The 12,485-nt window shown below is 36.7% G+C and overlaps 1 protein-coding gene across 1 annotated transcript; it reads right to left on the bottom strand.

Annotated features, from left to right (window-relative positions):
* Nucleotides 1–1,960: 1,960 nt before the first annotated feature.
* Nucleotides 1,961–3,206, bottom strand: GPER1 (G protein-coupled estrogen receptor 1; the record flags this gene model as incomplete). The annotated part of the gene is made up of 1 exon (XM_080617852.1): nucleotides 1,961–3,206. Exon 1 carries the CDS (start codon nucleotides 3,032–3,034, stop codon nucleotides 1,961–1,963), a length of 1,074 nt encoding a protein of 357 aa, XP_080473978.1. The 5' UTR covers nucleotides 3,035–3,206.
* Between the last annotated feature and the right edge of the window lie 9,279 nt (nucleotides 3,207–12,485).

Here is a 12,485-nt window from a genome sequence, read left to right on the forward strand (position 1 = left end):
TTATCCATTCCTTCAGTTCTGTGTTGTCTAAAATAGCCATCTTTCAAGGTGTGATTAATGTACATTGGCAGTCACTAGGACATGAGTAATTGTGGCTAATTCTAAAGTGAACATAATGAGGAAGATGTGTGATGGAGCAAGGTGCTGTGAATTTCTTGCTAAGTGTTTGGTGATTAGTTCTATTCAGAGAAGGCCTGACATTGCTTGCACCTTTCTTAGGAGAAGATCTGTTTGGTGTTCCACAGGGAAGATGTGACTAAATGACGTTTTTCCTTAGACTGTGATTAGCAGTCACTTGCCAATAATCAGCACTTGCCACAAACTCCACCCTCCACTTCCTGTTTCACTTGCAGGAATATCTTAGCTATCTGTTTCAAATTCAGTCATCGTCTTGTGGCCTTTCTGTTTATAGGTCAGGTCTTTTGTGGCCAAAGCTTCCACTAGGAAGCTCTAAATATTTCGTGAGAAATATGAGTGGAATCATTGTTTTCACTGTTGGTTTGTTGTTTTTTTTTTTTTATTGCTTAGTAACTTTAGTTATTGTTTTGTGTGTATCTTTAAAAATTCTTTAAAACCCATTAATGTGCTAATTAATTCATATATGACATTTGAAAATAGAACAAAGCATCTTATTCTGCAGAGTTCTGGTGCTTAACTCAATGAGCACAGAAGTGAAATGAGTTTGTTCGCTTCAGAGATGCAGCAGGTGACGTTTTAATGATCTTGCATGCTAATCTCTAGCAACTTTATAGCTTCCTTTGAACAAGTTCAGCAGTAACTTGTGCTAAACATCAGTCAGATTGAAACCCAAGTTATTTTCTAGCAGAAATTAAAACCTATCATTTTCAAGTACATGGTGCTAACCTTTGTTTTCTTAGTATAATTAATCTTCAGATGAACAAAGCAACCAACATGCATCTTAAAATCTTGAAAGACCAGTAGTTTCTGGAGATGGGATGAAGGTTGCACAAAGTGCAGATCTGATAATAACTAATCACACTCCCCACTGCATAAATTCTCCCTTTCTGAAAACTTGGGCTTCTGTCGTTTTCATAAGCATTTTTTATACTCTTTTGCAAGAAGGAAACTTTAAAGCCACAGCAGTTTGTCCTGGCAATCAAAATAGGCTGCTAAATGTAAAGAGATCTGTGTAACTTGCATTTAAATCTGAAGGCAGATATGAATGTAGGTATATGCGCACTGGTCTTTCTGGCGAAAGGCCCAATTATGTCTGTCCTGGGAAAGATTGTCTTGGGCAATCCTTAAAAGGTAGAATGAAGCATTACATTTTGCTTCTGTGAAATTCTTTGAGATGAGCAATATAGTTATAGATGATTTCAGTTTTGATCAAGTGCTGTTGTAAACAGTAGATTACATTTATGAGACGAAAACTAACCACTGTGCTAGATTATATTAAGATTTAGAGAAAGCTCATCATGGAAGACATGCTAGAATACAGTGACAATAGTACTCTGTAGTTCTTCTAAGCAAAGTAATTTATCTTAACATACTTGGATAAAAAAATCAATGTTTTCTGCATCTCCATGTCAATAAGTTGTAATGATTTTTTCCCCACTGCTATGGCAGCTTCATTATTTCGGTGAAAGTACTTTATATACACCAGCAAAGTAGCATCTCTGATCAGTGGGTTACATCTGGAGTCTTTGTAACTTGATAAAATTTTCCTCTATATTGTTGTTCATACATATATAATATAAAATAAAGCTCCTTCAGTGCTCAGCTTTTAATAATCCTGTTCATAATTAAATCTGACTAAAACATATGCTTCTACATTTAAGTCTTGTCGTAAAAACATTTTGAATATAAAGCTTCAATACTCAGTAGAGTGATACTAATATGTATACACACACACAAATGCACTTTTTTCTGTTAGTAGCAAGCATTTTGTTCACTGTTTGCACAGCTTCACAGTCATATGTTTTATACAGCTACTCCTAAATCACACTTCTGATTGCTCATTACTGTCAGGAATGACAGACGTGAAGGCAGCCTGACAAAAGCGATGCAATGTTGACATTTTTGTTTTCTGTTCAATGTACAGTCGCAGTTTGTCTCTGAAGGTTTCCCCTAGAAAACTGTAAATTAAAGGGTTCAAACAGCTATTAGAAAAAGCTGCTAGGTTCACAATATGTCCTGTTAAAGGATAATCATGTCTGAAGGATGGGCTGCTTGAAGACACAGGCTCGCTTTTCTTTTGAAGAAGTTGAACACTAATGAAGACGTTTTCAGGTAGCCAGCAGATAAAGAAAACCAAGACAACAACAAAAATCATTCGAAGAGCCTTCTGTCGCCGCAGACGAAGACTCCTGTGCTTGTGGGCTTTTATAAGAACTCGAACAATTAGTGAGTAACAAAGACCGATGATCACAAAGGGGATAATAAACCCCAAGGTTATTTCTAGCCATTGGATTTCTTTTACATCTGCAAAACAAAAATAGACCTCTCCGGTGTGTTGTAAATGCACAGCTGTAAATGGAACTAGTGCTGCAGAAATAGATGCCATCCATATGAGACCACAGCTTATTCTAGCGTGTTGCATAGTGCGAAATATGTTGGACCTCATTACTTTTGCCAGTGCTATGTATCTGTCAAAACTCATCCATGTCAGAAAGAAAATGCTGCTATACATGTTGATCTGAAGGAACAAAGACATAAAGGTACAAATAATAGTGATATCATAATACTTTTCATCAAGATTAAAAACCTCAATAAGAGAATCAGCAACTAAAATGAGATCAGCTACTGCAAGGTTTATGAAGTAAAGGTCTGGAATAGTCATTTTTTCACGAAAGCTTATGTTGACAACCAGTATCAGAATGTTTCCTACAAAACCAATGGGAAAAAGAAATATTGTGTAAAGACATGATAAGAAAAGACCAATAACATATTGTTGGTGTTCTGATTTATCAGCTAATCTAGAAGATAAGCTTTCATTACACAAATGTGATCCATTTAGGTTAAAAATTGTGCCATTACATATAATGGGTGATAATGAGGCAGAGTAAGTTTCCATGGTTGAAATATCTGCAGAAAAGATACTAGTACTCACAGTTTGGTGATAATGCCAAAAATATCGGGTTTTTGGTTGTTTTCAACCAAGTTCAAGGTAAGCATTTTGATTGGATTGAAAAAAGATGTACACTTTCATATAGGAAATTAAAATTCTTTAGAAGTCACATTAGTTAACACAGACTGAAATATAACAGTACATATAGTAAATTTCTTAAGTTTTTTTTTTACAGGACACTATATACATTGCAAATGAGAGAATTTGCAGTTCCTGTATGCCTTAAGATCATGTAGGAATCTTTTTACCATTATGGTACTTGGGTCTCTTTAACAAAAGCTTTTCATCAATGGTGTTTCTTCATGCAGGCTGGAAGGCAGAGTTTTAGCTCCATTTGTTTTCTTTTAATAATCAATGAACATCCTTGGACCTGCAATTTGTAAATGGAGAATGATTAATCTCATAATCCAGCATTGTACTATGTGCCATAGGCTTCTGCTAACTTAACATACGCAGCTGACGTTGTAGAAAACATCATGTTTGAATATATATACAAAGGTTTAGTTAAAATTATTTCATTTTGCTCTAGATTATAGTATGTCATGAGGGTAGAGCTGTAAAAATTTTGTGTACTCTCAGTATTGGAAAATGTAAAAATAGAGAAAATTAGATGAGTGAGTTTAGTCAACAGAGGAAAAAACCTTATCTATATTTATATATTTGCGTGTGTGTATATATTTATTTCATTATCATCTTGTAAGACTATTGAGTAGCAGTCTGTGTCTGAGAAGGCAACAGATAAAAAGCAGTTGGTTCCTCCTGCTTTCAGTAGGAAGGAAAGTCAAGTCTTGGAAATGAAGGTAATACAAGCAGCATATTGATTTACACCAACACTATTATACCCAATTTGCTTTTCTTTGGGATTAATTACGTTGCACTGACTTCCAGATAGGAATGGAAAATACCAGTTATCTGATTTGTTTACTTGTATGCAGTGAATGGTATGGACTTAAAGGATTGCTGGAAGTTTATATAAAACAAACAAAAGACACCCCAAACAAATAAAACAGCGATAAAATTATAACTCAGGGTACTGTGTGTGAAATTTTAAATATTGTGAATTGCTTTAATCTTCCTCTGACTCCCAAACCCTTGATTTTAATTACACTAAAACATAATTAAAGAAGTTAAATTGTTTACTAGTAAAATTCGTGCATATTTCCCCATTTTAATGACTCAGTTCCTGCCAATTTACAATCTGGGGGAGAAAAAGGAGCAGACCACTAATGGAGCAGGAGTGTAGAATATTTTCAGGCAGAAATACAGCTCCAAGCTTGCTTAAATATATTCATATTAACAGAAGTAGCTAGCAGACACTTAAAGAAATAAAGGTTATCAGTTCCAAAGCTTTTATTTCTTAATGAAACAGGCATAAGTACACTGTAGCCGTTGCTATGCTTTAAATCATCATCATAATGTGAATCTTTACGTTAAAATATCCATATGAAATTACACTTATTTGAAGAAAGCTTGGTGTTTGTTTCAAGCAGCGATGGGAGTCAGATGTTATCTGTTGTTTTTTATGTAACATCCTTTTATTTTTGAATGAGGCAGTAAAACTGCTTTAAATGCAAGACAAGTTAACAGTCTAAGCAGTTGATTTTAAAAGGTTGGTCTGTGGTCAGATTTTAATTACACCTGAAAGGCCACCAAAAGCCAAGCAATTACAAGCATTGCAGGTAACCATGTACTGTGAAACACTTTTATTTTACCTTAATTCCATTTCTGCAGAGCTGATTTTCCTCCGGTCAACAGAAGGCTGTTTCTTGCTCGGGTACACGCTTAATGGATGTGCCAACTTCAACAGTCGTGTCGGGAAGAACTTGCATTTAGGTGTGTAAAGCTGCAGCGAATGCCACCTGTTGATGATGCAGCAGTAAAAAACATCATATAAAAGTCTATTCTGGTTTAAAATGTCTTAAATAAAGGATAGTTTACAGCAGCAAAATGCAGATCTTGCTGCATGTCCTTGGCAATAAAACAAGCTTTATAGATTCCCAGGGTTGTTCTAATTTGTGTGCAGTTGAAGTACTGCTGAACAGCCTTATAAGGCTAGAATTAACCCTGTTTCTGCTGGTTTCTTTTTTACTAGGACTGGTCCAGCATCTTTTCTCTTGTATTTGCCCATTTTATTGTACCTAATGTCCATTTCATCCTCCTCTGCCTCTCGCATTTTTAAAGGTTATATAGTTCATTTAAACCTACAGCTCAGCTGATTGATAATGAAGAGATTTATTTGCCAATCATAAATAAGCATGTTTTACGTAGATATAAAGCAATAATTACTGTTATATTCACTACGATTTTAAAAACCCCTGGACAGTCCAAAGAGGAATATTCTATTGAGAGTAATCTAGCAGCTGCGAAGGGTTGTTTGCTAAACTGACAATATAAATTCCAGTTTTCCTACCTTCAAGTTGATCCCATTTTGCCTATTTGTATTTAAATTTTCAGGTATACATCATCATCCTCATGGTTCTTAGGATTGCTCAGCTGAAAAATCACATGGATAAAATGAGCCTATTTTGCAGAGAATGTGGAGCCTCAGCCTTGCATAAACCCACCAGTGTTGCAGGTGGAGTTTAGCATTTCATCTGTAGGGGGGAAAAAACTACTTGACATTTCCAGAAACACCACCTGCTGGTGGCCAGGATTCTTAGAACAGGAAGAAAGTTAAACCTTTCTCATAAAAGAAATAATTTCTGTAAATTGCTTTTTAGGATGACACTGATCCGATTCCTGAATGTTAAGTGCCATAAATGGATATGCTGAAATGGATGTGCTGTACATTGATGCATTGTTCTGCTGCTACAGGAATAAGATAAATTGGATTTCAGCATTTAGGATTTCAAGAAGACAATATTACAGTTTCAGAAGTGTGGGGTAAACAATTAACAGGTCAGTGTAATGGATGTGTTACATCTATTACAGTGGCCAAATATCTTTAGATTACTAAAGATCTCATCTATAGGAAAGTGAAGCAAAAGTTCCTTACACAAGTGGCTTTGGGAGTAGAAGGCACTTTGCCTTCTAGTGCTATTGAGGCAAATACATGATTTACTGGCTTTTTGTAATGTGCTTTGCATAGGAACACAGGATTTTTGCTGTGTTACTAAACATGTTTTTTAAGATGCTCTTACATGATGGCTCTTTACAAATAGGTTTGGGATAATTATCATTTAGTCAAAAGAAACCTTGCAAAGATTAGTGCTGGACACACAGCTTTCCCTGGAATGGTTTTCTGGAGTATCTTTCTGCAGGGTTATAAGGACGGGAGCCTCAAGTGTTTTACTTTGAGAAGTATACGAATATGTTTGCGTTGTATACTGGAATAATTGTGCTGTTAGAAAAAAATCTTGTGATACCAGCTTTGAAGATCTTAATTTTTTGTTGTCCTGAAGAACAGGGTTATAAAGAGCTGTTGTTGTTTGCTGATCATGTGGTTTTGCTGTACTTAATTCCATCCTTCAGAGCTTTTACTGATCTTGTAAGGGCCAGAAGGATTTTTTACTTTCCTTATTCATAATGTTAGCTTCTGGGTGTTAGCTGTTTGTAATTTTGGTGGCCTGGATTTGATAATCAGCTGGTCTCTCTGTCTTTGGTTTTCTATCTGTGAGTATCAGCTGATTTGCTATTAAAATGTAATATTCTGAGTGCTATTTTTCTGGTTTGAATTCATGATAACAAATATGTCACTGCCATATTTCTAGAATTGCTAGGAAATTCTCTTCTGAGAGACCCATGAAGCAGTTGCTTTTCCTGCTAGGAGAACTGTGAAGCGTAAGAGGCCAAGTCGAGTATTACTATATTGTAACTAGTGTTTTTCACTAAATATGAGATGATGTGAATCGTCTGAATCCTGTTTCCTAAACCAGATGACAACATATTCAGGGTCTTGTTTATGCAGTCAAATTATTGTTACTGATTAATCTATTTTAATCTCACTGTTCATCACTTCCATATTCCATAAAATGCTTAAAACTCATTTCAGCAGTTGCTGAACATTGAACTCTTCTTCTTTCCCTGTCAATTGCTGATACTCCATAGGACTTCATAGGGAGTGCCTTAATGATCCATTCTGATTCACAGCTGTGACAGTATTAAGCATTATGGTTCTGCCTGTCATACCTTACCTTGTTTGTTGCTAAAGCGTGTGAAATGCACTGATGTGATAGCATTTGTATAATGTCAGACCTCAGTAATCCAACATTTAAGATTTTCCTTAAATAAAGGAAATTAAGGTTTATTTTTAAATCTGTAGTAGACAACTTCTGTATAGATCTCAACATGTCTATGACTGTGGAGTCTTTAAGGAACACTAATTGTCCATGATGTACTTAGATGCACCAAGAGCCTAAAAGTGGGTATAGCAAAAGATATGCTATATAATTTAGCAGACTTCAACATATGGGCCTGCTGTTGTGTTGCAAAAAGGTGACAGCTGAGGAGGAAGAAAGTGTGAGGTGTGAGTACAGAGAAAATAGAGATGCTGTCATAATGTTCATGAAGTTTTATGAGTAGATGGATCTCATCCTCCGAATTCTCTCTCATCTTTCTGTTACATGGATACTGACTGTGACTTTTTTCAGCCACTGAATGACATCTGGTTGCGTCCATTACGCTGTTGTAGAGCAGCCTCACACTTTATCCTGTCGGTTCTCAGTAATTTTCCCTTTCTTGCAAATAATCAAACTTAGTTTGACTTGGAATTGTGTTCCATGCCTGCAGCAAACCTTGGCTAGGGTGGATTTTGTGTTTAGGCATTTCAGTTGCCAGTAACTCAGAGAATGCATTTTTCTTACTAAAAATAAGTTTTAGAAGTTCAGCCTTTTCTTTGGCAGGGACAGTGCCCTGCAAACTATTTTGGTAAAAAGTTTTTATTTTTCTTAAAGTGTATATTGCAAGTCTCTTGGGGATAATATAAAGATTTTATAAAACTGGACCACAAAATGTTATCAAGTGAAAGGTGATTCATCACATGACTTCAGGCTCTACCCAGATATGATGAAGAAATACAATCTGCAAAGCATCAATGGTTTTCACTTTGGTTGTGCAGTCTGGCAGCCCTTTGCAGGGCGCTTGTACCTGCATGGAGGTGAAATGCATTCTTTAATTGTAGTCAGTTAGTGAGAATTTGTCACACATGTGTAGTGTAAACGTTATATAGAGTACTTATTTTGGCTGAATTGCTTTAGCTTTCACCCTACCCCAAAATGTCTGCAACTACCTCAAAATCAAGATAAATAATGCTGTAGCCCTTTCAGGGTTTGTACATTTGAAATTAGAATGTAACTAGGGCTTAGTAATACATGGGCGTAGCAGCTCAAGTTTTGATTCAAGTGTGCAAATCCAATCTCTCTTTAGCTCAGATGTTGTTTTGCAGTGGGATAAGAGCAGATTTGAGTCAGCTGGTTTAGCAAGATGAGTCTCTACATGTTCTTTTCCAAAATGTTACCAACTCAGAAATTCATGCTTAAACTTCAGCAGCCAGCTCGTTTCTTTTACTGGATGGAAAGGTCTATTCAAAAGCAGGCCAAAGTCTTACAAAAAAAGGAGTATTACCAGTGCAGAAGTAAGATAGTCTTCTTTGAATTTTCCAGTGTATTCCTTCAGTTAATTTTGACATCGTGCCTATAAAAATATATGCTCTTTTTCTTTTGGAACATACTGTTCAAAATTAAGGGAAGCCTGGAAGTAGTAAGCGTTCAGCAAAGCTGTTGCTGGTGTAGGGGAAATTAAGCTCTCAGACCAGGGGAATTTTATTTTGTTCTTAAAATACACTTAAAATTATTAGTAATTTAAAATTATTACTTTTAATCTTAGTCAAAGCTGCTCTTTTTTCCCCTTGTGTCAGGTTGTTTTAGAATGCCTTTTGGGGACTGTTTCTATTCCTTACTCTATTGCACATAGGGGTATTTGTGTTCATCTAGTTGGGTACAAGTAGGTTTTCGCTAGGACTGTACATTCATTGTCCTGAATTTTAATGTAAGCTCTGTGTAACTTTATCAAGAATGATTTAGGAAAACATTTATGCACTACTGTAAGTTAATTTATAACTATTTGAATTATTTTAATGCATTTTTCCACCTCTTCTCTACTGTTTACTGTTGATTTCTCCTATTCAAAGTCTTTTCATTGTGCATAGAGATTTCTTTATGACAATATAACTGGCCATCCAGAAAATGCTCTTTTCCCCATGACAGTAGACATGGACAGGGAAGAGGCCAGAGTACATTCAGTCGCATCTCACAGACTGCAGCCAGGAGCTATATCCAGGATTACACAGTCTTGGTCATTCTTGACAAGATATACTTGTTCCCAAATCCTAGATCTGACAGTAAGGCCCTACTGGTTTTATTACTTTGAGACATTTGGTTATGGTTCTGCTTCAGCTGTGTTCCTTGCTGAGAGTATCATGAAGCATCATCCTTCCACCTGTGTTGAACCTTCAGGTTCCTTACAGATTCACTCATAGTTAGACCAGTTTCCAGGTCCCAGCCAACATTAACTAAAGCCAACATTTACTAGGTTTTCTTTTAGGCACCTTTAACAGTAACTCAGGACTCAGAAACAGCACAATATTTATTCTTTCATCCTCAAATATAAAATATATAGAAGCAGTGAATAAAGTAGAATCCTTTGAGCATAATTGCCACACTGGAAAACAACCTACTTATGTATGGCGCAGCTGAAACTGTGATGTTCATCTGAATTGTGATAAACAGCTTGCATCTTGTGACATACTCTTTCACTCAGTCTGTCAGCTTTTTCACTGATGTACAGCTCTTGGAAGTCATCTCCTCAGACTTCTTTCTGCAGGGCTGATATTTGGTCCCTGTTATTTAATCTCCTCCTTCTCAGGTGCAAAACAAAATCTCTGATGCCAGCTGAGAAATCCTTTCAGAAGTACGAAATTGGGTCTTGTATTCAAAGAGATGATTATCTACATACTTCCTTTCTGACCAGGTTCTATAATGGTCTGTTTATATGTAGTGTCCTTTAATTAGCCATCTGTTCATGCTGGCAGCAGAACAAAATTGAACAGGAAAACAGGCTGACATAATACAGTGCAGACATCTTACCAGTTGATTTTTGCATCTCACAGAAACATTGGTTCTCATGGTCATAGCTGACCGAAGACTACGTATTGCCCTTTATTTGCATGTGATGCAGTCATGGTCTTTCAGGACTTGGATGTCTAAGACTAGATCCATATATCTAAATACTGGGTCTAGAAACTGTATTACTGTTGAACAAATATAATTCTTCCATTTATACACTTAGTTATTGTTTTATGGAAGATGTTCCTCTTGACTGATCAGCGCTCACTTTCTCTCTGGCTCAGGCAGTCCGTGCTGATACGCACCAACTCTCCACACAAATCTGGACCCTGTCGGGAAGACCTTTCAAGCATACAACTGCTAAACCAAATCTGTCACTTCCATTAGCATCTGGGTGTCAAGCAAAGGCACATATTTAAGCATAAAAGTGGCTTTTCTCAGAACCCGTCAGGTCACTTGAGCTTTCACCATCACACCACTGTATTTTTATAACTTTGCAATTTAAGTCTACATCTTTATAGAATTATAGAATCACAGACTGGTTTGGGTTGGAAGGGACCTTAAAGATCATCTAGTTCCAACCCCCTGCCACTGGCGGGGACACCTTCCACTTCTGCCCAGAAAAGGGTTGTCCTGGAAGGTGGGGCACCCGCAGCCTCTCTGGACAACTTTTGTTCTATTGTCTCATCACCCTGCTAGTGAAGAATTGTTTCCTAATGTCTAATCGCAACCTCCCCTCTGTCAGTTTAAAGCCATTCCCCCTTTTCCCGTCACTACATGCCCTAGCACAATTTTCGAACTTCCCTGTTGTTTCGGTTCCCTCCAGCTCTATGAGAGGAAAAGCTGATGTCTAAAAAAAACCGAATGTCTAAGACGCTCCTGACCAAATTCAGTTACAGTAACAATGTGCTCAAAGCAAGCGTTTAAAACTTTGCACCTACATCTCGGTCCGCATTGGCTGCTGATTCTGCAGGGCTACAACTGAACTCCTATACTACAGCTGGTTTATTTGCTGATTCAGATTTTCTTCCCCATTTTGCACCATTTACCCAGGAATTCTAAACTAAATGTATTATGCTCCTGTCTTGTCTCTAGCAGAGCCCTGATTTCAGTTTGAAACTTGGGTTCTGCCCAGTTTCAAACATGCCTCACTTCTACTGTTCTGGGCTGGCTTTTCTCCTGTTCTTTTAGTTAGTATATTATTGTGTGACTCTTTCAAGGCATCTTCATACTTCTGAATGAACTCATCAAGAATGGCTTAAATCAATAATTGCTCTAAGTCTTAATGCAGAGTTGAAGCTTAGAATACATTAACAAAAAGCTTTCATTCTTGCGCAGAGTTTTAATTAGCCATCCTGTTGATCTTTCCAGTTCAGTGCCTCACAAAGGAGCTGAAGCTTTCCTTTATGGACCAGCCTTTCCACTAATTTGAAATTTACTTTTTTTTTTTGGCACACAAATTCAGACAAAAACCTTAAGGGCTCCAATAAAAGTATAAGAGGAAAATGGAAAAAGGGAAGAAATGCTTAGTTTGTGTGTATGTGTGTATATATATAATCAAGTGCTACAGTAGACTTATAGTATTACATGCTCTTTCAGGGTTATAATGGATTCTTAAGCCATACTTCGCTGCTGCTGCTGGAATTTACCAGTGTTATAATTAGTTTGTAGGCTAAGAAATTAGAAGCAGCAGCACACCTGAGAAAACACTTTGGCTGAAGATTTTTACCTTTGTTCAAAGTTGCTTTCTGCTGTGTTTTTGCTTGCAACTTTGCCGGGGCAGTGGTAATATTACAAAAGCACACTTCTATGGCAGCAGTACTTTTCTTACTACTTGGTTTTGAAGTAACACTGTAGGCGATTTAAATATATATATATATATATATAACTTGCATATATATGTATATGCAGAAAAACCTCAGACCTTACATGTTTGCTCATAGATCACTGCTAATACTAGCACTAAGAATCTTTTTTTTTAGTTCAGAACTGCTAGCTGTAAGACAGTTCAAGTTTGGTTTCTAAAGAAGGAACAATTACCCTTTTTTGAAGAAGTGAAAAAATGAACCAAAACCCACAAATAAACTCAAAAGTAAAATGGATTGACAGTTCTTCAGAACAACAGGGTATTACTGAGACCCACTTTCATGGGTTGTAACTATTACTGGTATTTCCAGGTGATTGTTGGCAGTGTTCTTCCTTCGGCAGTTCTGGATGACTTTAAGTATTTCATCCTTGCATGGTTTATGAAAACAAAGTATAAGTACCAAACTAGCACAGCTCTCACAGAACAGCACTATTTCTGCAATATTCATCACAAGCTCATTCTTTGGAGT

The sequence above is a fragment of the Psittacula echo genome (assembly GCF_963264785.1).
Source record: "Psittacula echo genome assembly, chromosome: 5".
NCBI lineage: Eukaryota > Metazoa > Chordata > Aves > Psittaciformes > Psittacidae > Psittacula > Psittacula echo.